Below are 19,750 nucleotides of genomic sequence, written 5' to 3'. Positions count from 1 at the left end.
TGCGTGATAGACAACAGTTAGCAGAAAATTGAATAGAGCCATCTCTTTTGAAAATCAGTCTGCCATACAGTTAAAACAAATCAAATTAAGACTGCTCAGTGTGCATCGCTTTGAATTGTTTGTGCGCGCGTGTGTGTGCACGTGTGTGTCTGTAGAATTTATTTAGCAAGTAAATCCCCAGGCAAGGCCGAGTTGTACAATGTGGCGATGTGTCCGGACTTACTCATCTGTGTTTGAGGAAGGGATTATGAGGGATGAGAGACCTACATCCGTGCAAAACATGAAGAAGGGAAGAACTCGCAAAGAAAGAGTCCATTCTCCATGAACAGATGTGGTCTCTGCCTGTCCATTTTCCTGCTTTGTTCTCCTGCAACATTTAGCCGGCTTTTATCTTAAGTGCTTCTCCATACTGTATATGCATTATTTTTCATGAGGGGAACCCCAAGCAACCCCCCGCCCCCTCACCTGCTGGAACACTCTGCTTGTCTGGCACGTACATTCATAAAGTGAGGATTGTCCAATTTTTGTCCTTAACTGTGATGATCTAAGATACAGAACAATACTTTTGTACAAACATATTGCGTAACATCTAGGGGTGTCAAACTCATTTTGGCGGGGCGCATTGTAGTCATAGCTTCTTTCGGAGTGCCATCAGGACTGTCAACCCAAATAAATGGATGAGCACCTCATATTATACACAGTAAAAGCTACAAAACAAACTGACAAATAAGTCGTTTTCAAATCAGACAAGTAAAAACTGGTCAAATATTTAAAAAAGATATTATTAAAAGTGAAGACAATTAGCAATTCTAGTAATGACACACATTTTGTCTTCGCGTGCCACATAAAATGATGTGGCGGGCCGTATCTGGCCCCCGGGCCTTGACTTTGACACCTGTGATCTAGATGTTAGCCGAAAATAAATCAAATGTATTCATTATTATTGTCTTGGCTGGTCATTCTATGAATATAGAGTAAGAGATGAACAATGTAGTACTGAGGCCAATGTTTTTTTAGCCACATCTCACATCATTAACCGTGTAAAAGACTGGATCAATCTTTTTCTCCACCACTCGTCGCTGCAACTCTAAAGCTCACTCCAACCTGTCAGGCCCAAATCAGGGGAACAGATGAGAAACAAATGGGTTTTGTCTGGCACACACGAGGGAGGGAGATACGATTATCAGACCTCAGTGGCAGGATTTAGCCAACACAGCTCCACTGGCCTTAACCTCCTTCAACGGTCTCTCTTCTTCCACTCCTCTCCTACCAGCTATTTTATCTGAGGAATGTGGGAATATGGTGGAGGATGTTGGCGCTGACAGGCTGGCACTCTAAGCCAACACCTTCACTTGAGACCATGTAGATTAGATCCCAATTCGAGGCCCCAACACCCCCTCCTTCACAAGAACTCCTCTCCATCCTTTTCAGTATCTTCAACCAACCTCGGAATTTTGCTCGTAGGAGTGCAATGCAACTTATCTCAACTGTCACACTTAAAAAAAAAAACCTGTCTGGCATTTTGGTGATTTTCAACTGAATGGAAACTGAAGTTGGCACTTCTTGGTTTAAATTATGGATGGCTCAGCAAGTTTGCGGAAAGTCAAAATTCTATATTAGAAAATGTCTTCTTTGGGAGGTTTCTGCAATATTAACTCTGAGTTAATTCTTTACAGGATGGAAATTTGGCATCAAAAAGGTTACATGTGCCTTGAAGTATTTAAACCCCAATACGGAAATGTTGGCAAATGAAGATTTCCTTTGAGAATCCACCTGTGTTGTTCAAACTTGCACAGCCAGCTCTAAGAAATGCTGAAAGAATTGCTATTAAAGAGTAGAGTATATTGTAATTCCTTCGCCTAAAAAAAAAAGCTTTCTCCATGTGTGTACTTCTGTGTAACATTTATTTATTTATTTATTTATTTATTTATTTATTTATTGTTGATAAAGTTTCGCGATAAAAACAGCATGTAAGCAATATCACGTGTGAAGAATTGATGTACTCACCAACCTTTTTAAACTGATTCCGTCATTGTTTCTTTTTAAAGTAAAAGCAAATGTTTGCAAATGTCTTATTTGGTTAAACACAAAAGATAATCACTCTACTTTCACGAAGGAATACAGAGTATTTACTGTTAAAAGGCTGAAATCAAAGGATTTTTACAGTATTCGGTGACATAAATACTCTAAACGATTATTTGATTCCTAAAATAGTTGTCGCTTGATTTGATAATGGATGACTTGTCGATTCATTCATTTTGACACCTCAAATGGGTTATACTTCAAAAAAAGAATCTCAAACTATCGTCAGTATACCTGTCCCAGCTGACTTGGGGCGAAACTTGGTGTACATCCTGAACTGATGGCCAACCAGTACAAAACAAAACCTTTCACATCTAAAAATTAATTTAGAGTTGCCAATGAAGCCACATACAAGTTTTGGCGAATCGGGTTGAAGCACCTAGTTGAAACCTCCTAAGCATCCTCCACACAAGTATTCCACAAATCTTCAACCTCAGAACTGCAAGGCACAATCTCCCAACTATCGTAATCCATCAAATCAATAATGATGTCAAGTCACACTTTCAGCTTCTTCCTTGCTCTTGAGTTCATGTTAGTGTGAGAGCAACCATTCTGTGCTTAGAGACCACTTGGGCCCATTTAAAAACTCATCCATGGGATTATGATCCAATTGTGCTGTGTTCGCTGTCAGCGCCACCCACTTAGCACGGCCACAGATGTGCCTATCAGCCGTTGCTGAGTCAGAATCTCTGACTTGTCATTTTACTGAACCGGGCCCACTAAGTGCTTGACCACCCTGATGCTTTGCTCCATTTATGGTGTGGCTTTGAGTGGTTCGGTCATGACGAGAGGCCCGGGGGGCTCAGCTGGCAATGCCCAAGAAGGTTTTAAAGCTCAAGCTAGTGAGTGATTGAATGCAGCTCTATTTGAAGTGTGTGGAACAGTCAAAGAATTATGTCAAATATGCAATGATGTGCATTCTGATAGAGGAAAGACATTTAGTTCGTGACGTGTGAGCTTTCTTCGTGTGTCCATTTTTAACTTAACACTTATGTTGCATGCCATTGTATGCTTACATCTGTGAACTTCAGTGCAGTGCTAATGAGAAGCAGAGCAGCCCGAGGCGCGTGACTCTGTGTGCAAAAAAGTGAATATTTATTCCAATGTGACAGAATTTATCTTTACAAAGACAAATATAGGATGAAATGGAAACACACTGTAAATGATGGCCTGAATGTAACGACAAATTCCCACTTAAGTTGTACTTGTTTTGCTTCTAAAATTCTCCATGTCTCAAATCTTGTGATCTCTGTAATATTTTAGGATAATGAAATGCAGGATTGCAAAGCTAACGAGGACGTCTTTCATCAAAAATCAACTAATCATCAGAAAACTCTGAATAGGCAATCATTTGTCTCAATGGCTTTCCGAAAACAGTTTAAACAAAACATATGTGACACACAAGGCTTTGTACATACACTGATTAATTATATAAGTGCTTCAAAAATGTCATATGTATTTTGGGCTCCAGTGACAGCATGATTATTTTTGAGATGATGCAAACATCAGATTTTCCTTAATGTTCTGTTCTCCTAAGTGACGTGGAACACAGCTGGTGTGTCATTCTGCTCACTTCCTTTGCTCTTTTGGCCAACTCGGCTACGGAGCTTGTACGGAAATTTAATACAAACATGTGTATGGATTTCGTCAAAAAGATTTTAAAGAAGACAAAAAGAAGATGATGTCAGCGTGATAGCAAACATTGCTTTCAGCATTAAGAAAAGTGGACAGTGAGTCTCTGGTGTTAAACAAGTAACCGGTGACGTTCCGCTTCGGTTGTGCCGTTGATGCAATTATTGGTACTTTAGGGCAAAAGCAAGTAAAAAGCCAGGTAGTGTTAGTAGGTTAGCAGAATTAACACGTAACTAAAGCAATAAGTAAACGTCTGCAACAATTTGACTGTGTGAATATTAGCCTGAAATTCTCATTACCGTTATATTGGGTGGTATTATTTTCACTTTTTTTTTTAATGATGAAACTTCAAAAGTTGTAACGCCACAAGCCACACGAGGTTTTTCCAGACATGCTAATGTGTAATGGGGAATTTTACAACAACCAACCGACTTTTGCTCTTGTAAGACAAATCTGGAGTCTGCAGCTACAGCAGCCACTTGCCTCCCATCTGCACACTGCTATTCGGGCTCTTGTCACCTGACACCGGCTGCATGCTAACGGGGCCTGTGAGAGGCTCTTCAGGCCGGCAGGCATATTCACACACACAGACACACACACACACATGCACAAATGCACACACAACCCCGCGCTTCCGGGTGACAAGTGTAGAGGGACGAGAGCCAGAAGGCACACAAGAATGCAGTTCCACTCTGTCGGTGTGCAGGTTGTAAGAATTAGTCTTTCTCCTTTATTGGGGGCAAGTCTTTTTGGTGGATTCTTAATCGTGAGTAGCCTGCTGAGTATAAAAAAAAAATATTCCCTTTGTTCCACCACTGAACTGTAACATCCTGTAAGGAAAACTAAATAATCACAGTAGCTATATTCAAACATACAGTACATTTGATATCAATGATATAGTAAGAACCAATAAAATTCAAATGTAAAAAAAAAAAAACATTAAGGAGGAATTAAAACAACTTGATTGTGATGAGTCTAATTGTCTTACACCAATATTTGTCCAAATTAAAAAATCAAGGAAATTGTGTTCCGTTAGTGCTGTGTTATATGAAATTATGTTGTTTTCTGTGCCTGACTTGAATAATTATCTTAAACTTAATTCTTGAGCATATTTGCACCTCAAACCAATCCATACTGAATATTAATGTTTGTTAAAATAATATACATATTTTGTATTGGATTAGACGCAAGCGCTTGTAGACCGGTTGATCACAAAGTTAATATCTGTCTCGTACCCAGTGTGTGGTGTCTTGACCTGAATGACCTGAATGTAATCATATGAGGTATTATGGGGATTTGAGTTTTTACCTGCCGTGAGAAAAGTCGATCTAATCAATCCAAAGTTGAATGTACGCTCAGGTCCGGGCATGTCACACGCATCAAGTCACAAAAGCAAATAGGCACAATGTTTAACGAATGTGTGTCCTCTTCTCTCCAGCCACTTAAATACACACACATGTCCACACCCAGAGTGGTCAGTAAAGCCACCTGTGTGTATGGTTGGATTTGAGCAGTTTGCTTTACCTGACTGATGATGGCTTTGACTGTCAGGGTAGTAGAAAGGCTTTGTTGAGGTGGATTAGCTGCCTGCAGTTCCACACTCGGGTTACGCTCAGGGGCTCAGCATGCGCCCGATGATAAAGAAACGCGGCACTCTGTGACCTGTAGGTGTTAAACGGAGACCTCTTCTCAAATGAAATGACCTGACTGTGCAATGGAACAGGTTGAATGTGTCACATGATCCACGTAGACCGGTTTTCCACATGAATGACGATGACCATACAAATACCGTATTTTCCGGACTATAAGGCGCACCTAAAAACCTAAAATCTTCTCAAAGCCGACAGTGTGCCTTATAGTCCAGTGCGCCTTATATATGGACTAAATCCCTAAATTCAAACTGGCCCGAAGCATTGTGTCATGAAATCAAGCATAAGTGGCTTGCTGAAGACTATGAATCATGAATCAAAAAGACTATGGATCATTATTTTGTGATTATAAAGTCATTTGTTGCATGTGAAGTTGAAATAAAAAAGATAAAATGGAGAATGATTTGATTTGGATTAAAAATCTGACATGATGCATTAATGGTGCGCTTTATAGTCCGGTGCGCTTTATATAAGGATTAAGTTTTAAAATGGGCCATTCATTGAAGGTGCGCCTGTCAATCCATTTGTTATTCAGACTTTGAAATGTTTTGTTTACAGTGATGTCCAATTAATGTAACCCGGACGGCAAACAGAAAAAAGTACAGATGGAATATATCCAAAGGTTTACGTCCACATGTGAGGCGGCTGCTGAAAGCCTCTGTGTCTGTGTAATTGACTGTTGTTCACAGGCTAAATGCTATCTGAGAAGTGTTGATCCTCTGAAGTGCTTTATGTGTGTTTTAGCACGGTGAGTGTTGAGTGTGGTGTGCACACTCTGTATTTGACCGTGCATTTGTGAGAAACTGTGTGAATGTGTGTGCCGATTGATCCAGGTTCCAACTACGGCTTTTTCATTCTTTGTGTATTTTAAGCATACTGCACAGTATGCAGTGTGCCACCTACTCCATTTGTTTGGTTTGTATAAAAATCTCAAAACTTGGATCAAATAACAACAAGCACTGAAAAACGCAGAGAAATTGATTAATTCCAATTAATCGGTTAACTGACAAGTAATCATCAGATTAATCCACAACTATTTTGATGATCGAGTAATAGTTAAGAGCCATTTAATTACCTTAATGCTCTAATGTCAGCATCTCAACAGTTTTTATTTGTAACTTTTTGTTTTTTTTCACGCAAACAGATTAATTTTTTTAATCAAAACAAGACATTTGCAAATGTCTGCTTTTACTACGTAAAACAGTAACTGCACAGTTAACTGAATCTGTTTCAAAAGGTTTGGTGAGTATGATAATCTCTCGTGTGATTTTGTTTAATTGATATTTACATGTTTTATCGCTGTGAACGCCAAATAAACACACACACGCACGAACACACACACACACGCACACACACACACACACTGCTCTTATTTCCCCACGTTTAGACCTGGGAAAAAAATACACACACATAAAAAAACTCGAGAAATATACATATATTGAAACACCAAGTTCAAAAAACCACCTTTTGTCATGAAAATAAAAGTTCCAATTGTCCAATAATGTAATGTATTTGAATCACTTCCTCAGACTAATTTGTTCTAATTGGTGCACACATTAAAATTGTGGCTCTTCTGATAACCGGATGCCCCACCCCCTGCTCCCACCTCTTTGGGTTCAAATGCGATGAGAGGAAGGATGTACATTAAGGGCCACAGTACTTAAAGTCATAAAAAATAATGATAGAGGATGATTGTGAGTAGCCACAATCCAACCAGTGTCCATTATGTGAAGACTCAATGAGAGTGCTCATTTCTTTTTACAACCTTTCTAATGATTATGGATGAAAAAATATTGCACACAAGATGACACTGCTCTTTCCAAACGGTAATCATGGTGGTGAAATGCCATTGAGGAGAGTGTGCAGAGTGGTGATAGTAAATGTGGACATATCCATGTCCAGCGCTATGAAGGGTTAAAACGGCTGCCCCTGAAAAAAGGAGCAATTGGAGAGTTGAAGTAAGTGATGGTGGTGTAAAATGAGCAAAGTTGAAGGCTAACGATGACAGGTCCACCCCGCATCTCTCTTTTTGCTTCCCTTGGAGTAGTAGATGAGAAAGGAGGGAGTCATTCACGGCTGTATATTTTGCTTAACCTGCTCTCCACACTCCACTGTGTCACATTCTTCTGTGTATCAGAATTTTCTCTTTTCAGTGTCTTTTTATGCTTACTATAATTGGGCAATATTAAAACATGACCAAATTTGTAGTACTTGTGGATTAAAAATCCTAATTTATCAGGTGGATTCACAGATAGGGTATGATAGTCTTTTTTTTTTTTTAATAAGACAGTTTTACAAATCTTAAAGCAACACGCAATCTCCCGTCCAGACTTTTGATATATGTTCATTGTGTATAACTTGGGATTTTGCACGCAATGATAAAGGGAAGTCCGTGGCTGGCTGTGTGAGTTTTCCTGAGACTTGTGAATGTCATAGAAATCTATTTGAACAGAAAAATAACACTCCACAAATAACATGGCGTCCGTAGCGAATTCCTCGTCACCCGTGGGAGAAAATGGCCTTTTGTGTTTTTTTTTATACTTGTCAACTTTTGGCCTGGCATTTCTTTTGTCATTTTTGCAGGTCAACATGAAAAACATTTTGGTATTGTTTTCAAATTTACGTTAAACCTTAATGATAAGTTACCCTTGTTTTTACTCCAATACTGACGGCGCCGCCGCTCACGATCAGAAACAAATCGAGGGGTGAGAGCAAGCGAGCTGCGGTGTGTCCAGCAGAACAGCGTCACCTCTCCAATATCAATTACACGAAGTGGTGTGTTAAACGATGCGGCGCACGGTTCAGCGTCTGGGGCTAATCACTGCAGTCTGTTTCGCTAAAACAGGCTAATAATGATGCGCCGAGTGGAGGAATGGACTTCCTGAAAATGTTATATTTAACCAGGGAGCACAATGTACAAAGAAAGAGTGGAAAGAAAGGTAAAGAAAGACATACACAACAGTGGTTTCAACGCTTCTTTATCACCTTCTCCATCAGGACATGTCATCGCCAAACTTTTTGGATCCAATGTGGGATACTCATCACAGTGAGAAATAGGTTGATAGCTGATCCTGGGTCATTTTTGCATCATGATACGATATGAGGAGCAGAAGGTGCACAGACCGAGTCTTGGATTTGAGTTTCGTTAAATATTTGAAATGTGCAATGCTGAATGTGAGTGGCCAGCAGCTGGGGATATTACTTTTGGCCGGTTTTCCCGCTCAGTTCCAGATTTCTGTGGTCCCTCTCCTCACAATAATATATAACGGGCTCCATTTTTGTAGACACCACACATGCGCTCGGTTGTAAGAACCGCCGCATCTTCATTATTATACGGGCTGGGAATTTGGCAGACTACGCTGTGCCATGCTGCGCCACGCTGAGCGCACGTAAACACAAATTATGTTTCTATCGTAAAAATAAACACGTTGACTCTAAATGCTTCGATGAGTCAGTAGATTCATACTTTAGCTTAAAGAAGATTTCGGATTTAAAATGGACCCGCATGTATCGGGCCTATTAATGTTGGGTAACAGTATGAATTCAATTTGGATGTGTTGAAAATTTCCCACAAACAGCCAAGAAATTGCACCCTTACCAAAAGTGACTACTTTGAGGAACCTCCGCTAGTCTTGAACTGGAACGGCTCAGTGGGGGTGAATATCAAATACACTTTGTTCGTTTCAAAATCTCTCATAAACCAATCAGAGCAGACTCTCAACATTTAGCGGTATGTGCACATCAGAGATGAACTCTGATTTGCTGACTGACGGACAAGATTTTGACAGACATTCTGTGTCAAGGGGGACCGGTTGCGTGGTGTTATGAGGCCCGGCAGGGGCAGATTGAGAAGACCAGGTGGTGTTTCAGCTCAATACTGGCATGCGGGGCACTTCTATGTTTAGCTCTTACATGATGTTACATGTGCTGTTTTTCTGAGCCTGCTGCGGGACTTGAAAGGGAAGCAACTGTGGTTACTAAGTGGTCAATGGTTATTTTAGAGCTGGCTGACTACTATTATCATATTTGATTTTTTTTTTTTTTTGTAAATGACTTTCTTTGCCCTTCAACCAATATTTTATAAGATGGCAATGCTTTAAGTTACAGTACGTTGTAAAGTGAGTTTTAGTTGAAACTCAAGGACAGTCTGACTGAGTTTGTGAATATCCAGTAAGTTTCTACCAGTTGCATTAACCTACTTATGCCCTTACCTGCCTCAGTTAACCAAGTGACCCTCAGCATGCATGAATTAGCGGACTCCTTTTAGAACACCCCCGGCTGTGCTGCCGTGCTACAAGTTCCAAGATGTGTTTTTATAAAAAGATTTATTCAAATCCTCATATTGTTTGTTTTGATTACATTATACGGCACCGGGGTTTTAATTGATAATTGAACTCCCACGAATGGATTGACATACACACAAACAAGACCGAGAGGAAAACTAAATCAGACATGTACTCTACCACTCCTTTCTTCCCAAGCTCTTATATTTTCTCACATCATTCTGTCTTCTTGTCTTTCACATTCCTTTTACTCCGCAATGGTTTATTTGTCACTTTGCTGCTTTCTCTTTCTCTCTCTCGCTCGATCTCTCATTTCTCCTATCACTAATCCAACATTCCAACACAACACAATTTTTTTTTTTTTTTTTAGGAACTCCCCATAGACCACATATTACTCAACCAAGACTGCTCTACTACACTTTGAAGTGTGTGAGACCTCACTCGTGGATAAGTGCTGGTGTTATAATATGTGTGCGTGAGCATGTGTGTGTGTGTGCGGGAGCTGTGGTGTGTATGTATGGGGGGGGGGGGGGGGGGGGGCAGTTTTGCTGGCTTGTCATGGGCGGGTGATTGACTCCAGACGTTGTGGGTTCCTCTCTTTTGCCGCCAGCCCCTCCTCCCATGGTTGTGGGTTTAGAATGTGTGGGGAGCAGCAGCATGAGGGGCGGCCTTAGCTCCCTGGGGTGCAGTAAAGTGATAGGGCAGGCCGGGGAGCTTGGATCGCCCCTGGGGAGGAAGGTCAGAGGTCTGAGTCTGCACTGTGGTGATCAGGGCCATGCTCGTCAAACACACTTCAGGTGTGAACCACTGTGCATGTGTTTGTGTTTGTTCATGTGTGTTCGTGCGTGAGTTTGTGGGTATGGTTAAATGTAGTCCTTGTTTTCACCTCACTTCATAATTGAATGCCATCTCCTGAGAAGCCCAATTACCCAGATTTAGAACTAAGTATGTGCATGTATAGGGCATATATTGTATCACACATATACACAAACAGACATTCTAATGTACGCTAAAATACCTCAATCAATCAATAAACCTAAACCCTAATTTTTCCTCCGTTAATTGCTAAACGTTATGAGAAAACGAGTTGGAAAGATTTTTTGAGAAATAAAGTACATATATTTTTTCGCAATATAACACGACCACTTCATCGGTCTGCAATTCAATAGAGATTAATTTATGGCCATACAAATGACATTTATAGTTTGGAAATTATTAGCTCGCTTTCTTGTTTCCTAAACTAAGGTCATTATTCTAAATAGCACAGCATGACATTTAATAGAAATTACCAGTCAATTAATGTGGAAGTGAATGGAGGCCAACGTGTCCTGCACTTTACCTTCCATTCTTCAGCAACTGTGATGGACGGTGCTGAGGTCAGTCCATCACCTGGGTTCAGACACTGACCAAAAACTGGCTCTCAAGCTGAATAATGGACTGTCACTAACCCCTGACCTCAGCTCACAGTCTACGGTGTCAGATCAATATCATCTTGCTGAGCGGCAGTGTGGCAGCCTCGCTCTTAAAGGGCATTTCTGTGGAACGTCTACATTATCATACTAACACATTCATAACTATAACGTGGCTTTTAGCATTCAGTAGCAAACTTGGAAGCAGTAGGTGATGATGGGACATTATTTATGGAGTTATTTTAATGGGACCTTCTCCAGGCCTCCTGGAGTTATGTTGGCATTCGGGTGCAGGTTCTTGTATGTCTGTGCTCATGTGTGCTTGCAGACGTTCAGGTATGAATACTATGTGTTGGTCAAAAGCAGAAGCCTCCTTTGATCAGAACTTTGTATCCTGGTGTCATGGCAACCATGGCAAGTATTGTTGATACTGAAGGGGGTTTATCATGTCATCTTCTGGACCCTTGCGGTTTTACACCAGCAGAATGACAGTCTCCTGTTGTGCGTGGGGCGGGGGTATTGTGTGTGCATGTGTGTGTGTGTGTATGTGTGTTTTTGTCTGTTGACTGACCTATAATGAGGTCTTAGGGTATGTAATCCACGATTGACAAATGATTTTGCACGATCACTTTGATACAGACAATTAATTGAATGATGCATACAGATAGAGAACTGTACACAAAGCTTTACAAGGCACATAACACACTGTGGCTCCAGCTGAATTCAAAGAGTAGCCATTTAAACAGTGAGGACCACGAGCCTCCATAAACAGACAGCACTTGTACACTCTCCCCGTCGGCATTTCCTCTCGCTCGCTCTCCGGCCTATGTTGTATTTTTTTAGGTATCTTAGGTGCCTTCCCACATGCAGCAATGTGTTTTCAATCTGAGACCAATTATTCATCTCCCCTTGGCTTTGTTCCCGGCAGTGAGAGAGAGCGAGAGAGCGAGAGAGCGAGAGAGCGAGAGAGCGAGAGAGCGAGAGAGCGAGAGAGCGAGAGAGAGAGAGAGAGAGAGCGAGAGCGAGAGAGAGAGACAGGCAGACAGAGAGAGAGAGAGAGAGAGAGAGAGAGAGAGAGAGAGAGGAAAAAAAACACAGGACTGTCTATACTTTACAACCATTTTCCCATCTTAATGCTGTCAACTCCCCATCGGACTGAGCCCCTTGACAGGGACATTATGTGTTTAATAACTGCGTGTGTGTGCGTGCACATGAGCAAAAGCCCACAAACAGATGTGTGTATGTAATTAGCTAACTCAGTAATAATGACTTTAACTTCCTTGCGGCAATGCTACGAATGATGGGACATGCATAGAGAGGGAGAGAGGTTGATGGAGACTCCCAACCCTGTGGGCAGATTGCCTGACCTCGTTTAGTGACTTCATGTCAGAACCTTTGGCTTCCTACCCTATTTGCAGAGTACCCCCTAGTGGGAAAACCAGGAAGCAAGTAGAATGTAAGGACGTAAGATTGTGCAGCGATAATTTATATTAATACACCTTTTCACTTATAGCATGACCAAAATGATCTCTATGTTTTACAATACTGTTGGAAAGCTGCTCTTTTAACTGACGTCACAAGGCAAGGAACAAAAGAGTTATAGTCTCGCCCATCACACCATCACCGATTCCCTTTTCCACCGCTGGATCAAATTAGTGCATCTAAAAGCACATTTAATGCATAATAAATAACGGGGAAATATTTTCCTTTGTATGTTTCCCTCCATTTCTTTTTATTGGTTACCTGCTCCATAACTTTCTTTTCTCTCATAAATTCTTTTCATCACTCCCTCTGCAGTCTTTTTGCTTCTCTCTTTTTTTATTACTTCCTATCTCTTTCTCCAAATGCACACAAAGCAAACGCTGCATGGTTGTTTCTCTCCATACTGGCTCTGCCGTACCTTAAAAGTGCCAGGCCAACACAACAGATGGAGATAAAGAAAGCAAACAAGGTTGGGGTGGGGGGGGGGGGGGGGCTTGACTGAAAAGGGGGATTATCTGTAGTTATGTGTCTTGCTAAGAGCTCTAGTTACAAACTCATTGATGAATCCCTTTTACTAGCTGAGTCATTCAACCAATCCAGAATCATTCATCCCCACGACTCAGGATGGATTCAGGATTATAGCTTGCTGGGCCCATTTTGATCCACGATGCTGTAGTGTCGTTTTAAAAGTTTGATTGTTTAATTCTTTGTTTTAAACCTACCAAAAAGAAAACCAAAAGCTGACGCTCCCCCCTAAAATAAATGAAATCTGGTAAAAATTCACAATGTCACTAAGTTGCCTCAAAAAACAAACAATTTAACCCCATTCTCACACATCGTCCTAAGTGTGTTTTCTTTTGAGTTAATTGAAATGATTGTGTATGTTATATCATTGCCAGCGGTTCACTTTTACATCTGTATTTGATGACCTGGGAGAAAAACTGCCTCGGGAAGGCACAGTGGGGGATGCCGGATGTGCTTAGAGAAAAGATAGTCAACATCAAAGCAGACATCAACAGAGGGAAAACTCCGATCAGCTTCCTTCTTAATCGAAACCAAAGGACAGTAAAAGCTCAAAATGTTGCCTATTTGAATCCATCTTGAGTCAGTCTTTTGTAGGTTTGAAGTATTTTATTTCTGTTGCTGAAAAGCAAATTTATACGTTCATCTGGACAACATCTGGGCCACCTTCTTGTGCTCAATTTTCCCATGGTTTCCATTTTAATATTACCCACCAATAGTGAAAATTGTTCTAAATATTTTGTATGCCTCATATCCCAAAGCTTTTATTAAGGCTAGTAAGTGCAGTTTCATTTGAGGAAGAGAAAGGATTATTAAACATTTAGAATCTATAGTAAAATCAAAATTTGTAAAATCTGAATTCTCTCACCTCTTTGTCAAATCTTTTTCTGTCTCTTGAGACAATCGTCAGGGTTTTCTGCCCTGCTGGAAAAGTAATTAAATGTATTGTTAATTAATATTTGTATTTTTATTTCAAAAGTATCATCCATGATAAAGGAGCCAAATCCTAAAATTTTAGACACGGAACAACTTATTTCCAGGTTTGACTGCAAGGCACAACAGACTGTTAGACTTTTCATTTGGTGGTGATAACTGCATTTGTATTCAGGGGATGTCTGAATTGTTCACTTGAGAGGGACTTGTTGAAACCGTGAATAAATACTCTCCTCACTCCAGACATAATCCGGATTTAAGCACTAAGAGGTTGATCATTTTCAAAAATCTGTATCAAACGATATTGTTAACTAGTTGGAAGTTCTTTGGTTTGAGTCAGGTTTGATAGACAGCTGCTGACACTAGGAAAGTTAAAGCTGACACATGGGGTTCAGCAAAGACAGGACAAAGAAAGACCATCCATTGCTTCTGGCTAAGGTCATGATACCGTGGCGCCGCTTGACCCCCGCTAGTCATAATATCAGCAAGTTGTACTGAAATTCAGTCCATGGGAGGACATGTGTTTGCCTGGAACCAAAATCTTGGAGGTAGTGCCATATTTTTCTCTGTCTTTGGTTTCATATTTGAAAACATTATAATCAGAGAAAAAGATTAGAATATACTTTGTGGATAATAATGCTACGCGTGCACTCATCTGTGGCCACTAATCCTCCAGCACATGTACAATCTGTAGCGACAACTTGATACCCCGAACACCTCCCATCATGCTACTCACGTCTCATGTAACCCCAACATGTCAGCTGCAACAGCTGTATATCAAACCTTTTTCTTTTCCAGTCACACCTGGCTACGGTTCAGCTACAACTTCTCCACGTGGAGCAGGTCTCGTCTCGTACTTCTGAACTGGAGCCAGCTCGTTCCAGTCTTACCAAACTAAACAAACCTGTGGTGTTGTTTGGCAAACCCATCGGCCATCCCAATGGAAGCTCGGACACAGTCGCCGGCCTGTTCCCCTTCTTCATGACTTCTTTGTCAGCGAACAAGAGCAGTATTCAAGACATCTGTAGTATGTCAGTGATACTGATCCAAGGCCCATTAGCAGCTATAGTGACACAACCAGCCGCTATGGCCTTAATCGCCGTCCGCTAAAAGCCTCAGATATGCAACTTTATATGGCGCCTTTGGGAATATATGTTTCCAATCATTCTCGTCTCGAATGAATACCTGTCTTATTCCTACTGAGCTTTTACTCCCCATCTCTTTTCCACACAATTTACAGTAGGCAAAATTGGGAGCCATAGTTAAGCTTTAACACATGCCTCATTTTCCAAAACTCCTGCAAAAGCTGTCTTCAAGCATTCTTATTTGTTAGTGAAAATCACAGTGCAGAATGGGATCCTCTTAAGTCGAATGCTAACCAGACAATTAACCCTTAAGTTCTGCACCAGCACAAGTCAGCACTGCTTAGCGCTGACACTGATACATGGCTTTCGACTGATGAAGGGGTTTCACAGGAGGATTTCTGCCAGGGTGCTGGAGTGATTCAGTGGAGTCTTCTGAGAGACTTTGGTTGATTGAATCTGACATATAGAGACCTTGCCAACACAGCATAAGTGTACCCTGGACAGAACCATGTACCTATACTACAAGCAAAGCTTTTTAAATATGATCCTCTTGACAAGTGGTGACATTTGCTCATCATATGTTTATGAGCTGGTCACAGAATGGTAATTTTGTAAACTCTGATAGACTCTGCGGTAGACATCATGGGCTAATGATTGTGCCCATATCTCGCTGCGTGGTGTGAAAGTTATTTCATCATCAGGGTTCATTCAAAGTCGGCAAAGAATATGTACCTACTGTTTTAACGGTCACAGATTTTCTTGTTACATTTTAACAAGGCTTTTGCGACCGTTAAAACTGTTGGGGTATGTCTGGCCAACATCTTTGTGACTGTTTGCTCTCTTAAAGGAACACATGAAAAATCAACATTAGGGCTGGGCTCAAACAATCCCTACGAGTTATGATCTTATCTCATTTACTGTCATCTCTGTTAAACGGACTCGCAGATGTCTATAGCTGTCAGTGGCAGTGAATGAGTCAAAAAGAATAAATCGAGAAATGAGTACAGAGATCTCCCAGTATTTCCCATATCAGGATGTTAGTATTAGCGTGAGCATCTTTACACTGTCATATTGTTATTGTTTATTGGAAACCCTTGCCTAAATTTCTTTGGATTAACCCGCAATAAACAAATAAATCGGATGGATGGATGGATGGATGGATGGATGGATGGATGGATGGATGGATGGATGGATGGATGGATGGATGGATGGATGGATGGATAGTTTTATGCACAAATTTGCTCTTCAAATGAAGTTGTTGATGTGCAAAACTCCTCCTATTTATTGTTGAGTACTGTCTCTTCCGGATCGTCTAATATTTTGCTTTTATTCTGTCTGTTTTTCAGGTTTTACCGGGGGGATTACCACATTGACGTCTGCATAAATGACTACCTTGACGTCTACTGTCCGCATTACATCAGCGCGGTGTCGGATGAGCGGGCTGAGCGTTATGTGCTTTACATGGTGAACTATGATGGCTACAGCTCATGTGACCACACCGCCAAGGGCTTCAAGCGCTGGGAGTGCAACAGACCTTTGTCTTCAAACGGACCGCTCAAGTTTTCAGAAAAGTTTCAGCTCTTTACACCCTTCTCATTAGGCTTTGAGTTCCGTCCTGGCAGAGAGTACTACTACATCTGTGAGTATGGATGGCGATTATTGTAGGCTACTCATTGGTATCATTAACAGATCACCCAAAAGAATGACTTTATTTCATTAAGTCTGTCTTTACAATCTTGAGCTAACTCTATGAGTTAGTATGTTGTGCAGGTTTCAACAATATTGTGGAATATTTAAAGTCAAACATATTTTATTGTTTAACATTTGATTCTTAATAGCCATATGAAATAAAAAATATATTTATAATAATTAAAAAAATACTGAGATAAAAAATTTAACTTTAGGACTGGGAATCAAAGTCAGCCAATCAATTGTGTTGACTACAAAAGAAGTAAAAACAAAAATGTATGCCTCGAAACATCATTTTGTAACAATGACATTTGATAAATCGTTCTATTCTTTTTTTTTTAATTAATCGTAAATCAGGTCAGTCTTTCTGTTTGTGTCATAAAAGTTCACGCAATTGTGACACTTGCAGAAATAAGGCAACATCAGACACGATGGTTGTTTAGATTTTACAAATACTATACATACATACTAATACTATAATTTACTACTTTACCCCAAAAATGTTTTGATTGTTAGTCAGACAACATTAGTGTTGGACTTTCCACTACACATTTGGTTACAAATAGAATATGTTAACCTTTTAGAAATATGAAAAATGTTTAAGAGCAATACTGCAAAAACAAGTAAATAAATCCCACTGTAACTGTTTTGTTCTGGTTCACTGGAGTCAGACACAAGTCATGAGCAGAAAAATTATTTTACACTGAAGTGTCTTTTGTTGCTTACTGGCTGAAGTTCAGCTTTTTTTCTTTTTTCTCCTTGTGAGAAAACTCGGGAAAACAAGCAGCTGGAAACTTATGTTTTCCTAAGTGATGTCACTGCCCTGCAGGGGCAGAACAGAGGGACGAGACTAGATACAGTGGCTCCTGATGGTAGATTTGAAGTATTTCAAAAACACTTCAAGTCAAACACAAGTAGAAGGAACCAAAAAGAACTTGTTTGGCAATCCCCAAGAGACATTCAACAATTAATTGGAGCAAAACCTGAAATGTACAGAGAATACTCAAGTCTAAAATATTTAGTTTCTCACAAATCTGTTAGAAATTGTCAGTCTAAATTTTAAGTCTATAATATTTTGGTACTGTGATGTTTTTATTGGCTCTCAGTATTGAACCTGATGTTTTTATCAGCCATTGAACCTGAGCGTATTTGTATAAATGAGATTAAATTTTTCAATCATGCCTCGAAAGATTTTTTGCTTAAGATGGACTAATATTTTACTAATGTTGATTTATTTTTTTAATAATTTCACTTGGTCGTTTGCATGCTTCCTCCATACCGAGAGTAGGCAGACGGTTCTGTAATGTTGTCGTAGCGTTCTGCTGCGTCTGTTATTTTCTTTTTGTTATTCTACATTTGTTTTGGAAAGCATATACAGATGAAAAGTGGAAACACCCAAGAGCCTTTGCTTAGACTGTTGCTGTTGACAGGAGGCCTATCAGATGTGCAGAAAGATTTTCATAATGTGCAGGAAAAGAATGTGCTACAGCTGTTGAATATCTCACTGATGCAGAATCAGATAGTGACCTCAAAGCTGCATGTTTGTATTATGTTATGCTCATGCTAATTGTATACGCTGTTAACTATGTTTTAGCAGCTGCTGCTATTGGTCCCACTACAGACGGTGTCTTACTGGAACAAAAAATAACAATAGCTGATCGCTCGCTGAAGCATTGCACGTCAACTTTGGGTTGGAATTCTGTAAGTGACAAAGTGAGGTGGGGGTAGGGGTTATGTCTGCCTGCCTCAGAGAGACAGATACTCCTTTATCCTCCTCCACGGTGATTGTCACTGGCCCCAGGCAGGAGGGAAGTGGAGGCGGGGTCACGTCAAATAGATGACACCTGCTGTTGGCTACTGGCCGTCTGGCAGACCGGCATAAAGGCCGAGCAGAATTGCCGGCTGGTCCAGCAAGGCCAAAGGTCACTAAGATGACTATGAAGTCATTGCTCCTGGCTTCTCAAGGCCTTAGAAGGCGGCATGTTTTTCTTATAGAGCTGTAGTTGAGCAGGGGAAGCCTGATCCTAATCTCGGGGGATAGAAATCCAATTTTCAGAGGAGACAGTTGAGAGTCTGGCTCGCCCCATGTGAGAGAGATGACTGACTCCCCGTAAAGCCTCCAATTCTTCAAACGGCCGGGCTCAGCGCTTGTGTACACTCGGCACAGATCTACATCGATAATGACGTGAGCTTGAATAGCACAAGCAGCTTTCCCTTTAACTTCTCGCAGAGAAACAAGCACAAAAGACCCCGACATAAACCAATCCTTACACATCTGATCCCCGAGTATTTCTATCGTGGTCTGGCTAATTCCCTTCACAAAGAGACCTGCTATTCTCTGTTGGCACCAAACCTGAAATAATAGTGAACGTAAGGCGATACAAACTCTATTTTTGTGTGCCATTTTTCCAAACATATTTTAGTCTTGTGAATTTAGATGGACAAAATAATTTAGAGGTTTATTTTTTGTTTGATGCCGCATTGTAAATGTTTATATTATGTCGTCTGTGCTGTTTTTAAATATGATAATAGCAATTTACATTTAGCATAAATGTATGTATATGGCAATATGCCCCAATGAGTAGAGTTGGTAAAAACAGGTGACTAACTGTATACAGTTTTTAAAAGTTGAGTCAGTGTGATTCAGTAGAGTTGTTTGTAGAGTTGGTAAAAGAAAGGTGACTAACTGTACACCGTTTTTAAAAGTTGAGTCTGAGTCAGTGTGACTCACTTTTCTTTTGTTGAGTATTGTTGTTCCTTTTTTGTACCTTACTGTCTTCAGGTTTCTCATGCTAAAATAGTGTTATGGTAGATGCATTCACGTGACAGCCCTAAAATATTCTTTAATGTAATTATTTTTTTCTTACTGGTTTGCGTGGAGGTATAATTGTAGGTAGAGCTTTCAGTAAGTGGTAGCGGAGCTCAGCCATGTTGCTCGAGGATTTGGAAAAAAAGGCAGACTGTGACCTCAGTGGTGTGTTCGA

The 19,750-nt window shown here is 40.5% G+C and overlaps 1 protein-coding gene across 1 annotated transcript in view; it reads left to right on the top strand.

Annotated features, from left to right (window-relative positions):
* LOC133163828 (ephrin-A5b-like) overlaps window positions 1-19,750 on the top strand; it is a 52,929-nt gene that overhangs the window by 27,672 nt on the left and 5,507 nt on the right. The window contains exon 2 of the mRNA XM_061294084.1: window positions 16,424-16,716. Within this exon, the coding sequence (XP_061150068.1) occupies window positions 16,424-16,716 (293 nt within the window). The remainder of the gene's footprint in view (window positions 1-16,423; window positions 16,717-19,750) is intronic.

The sequence above is a fragment of the Syngnathus typhle genome, linkage group LG12 (genome assembly GCF_033458585.1).
Source record: "Syngnathus typhle isolate RoL2023-S1 ecotype Sweden linkage group LG12, RoL_Styp_1.0, whole genome shotgun sequence".
Classification (NCBI taxonomy): Eukaryota; Metazoa; Chordata; class Actinopteri; order Syngnathiformes; family Syngnathidae; genus Syngnathus; species Syngnathus typhle.
Note: the sequence above shows the minus strand (reverse complement) of the source record. Positions and strands in the feature narration are given on the sequence as shown.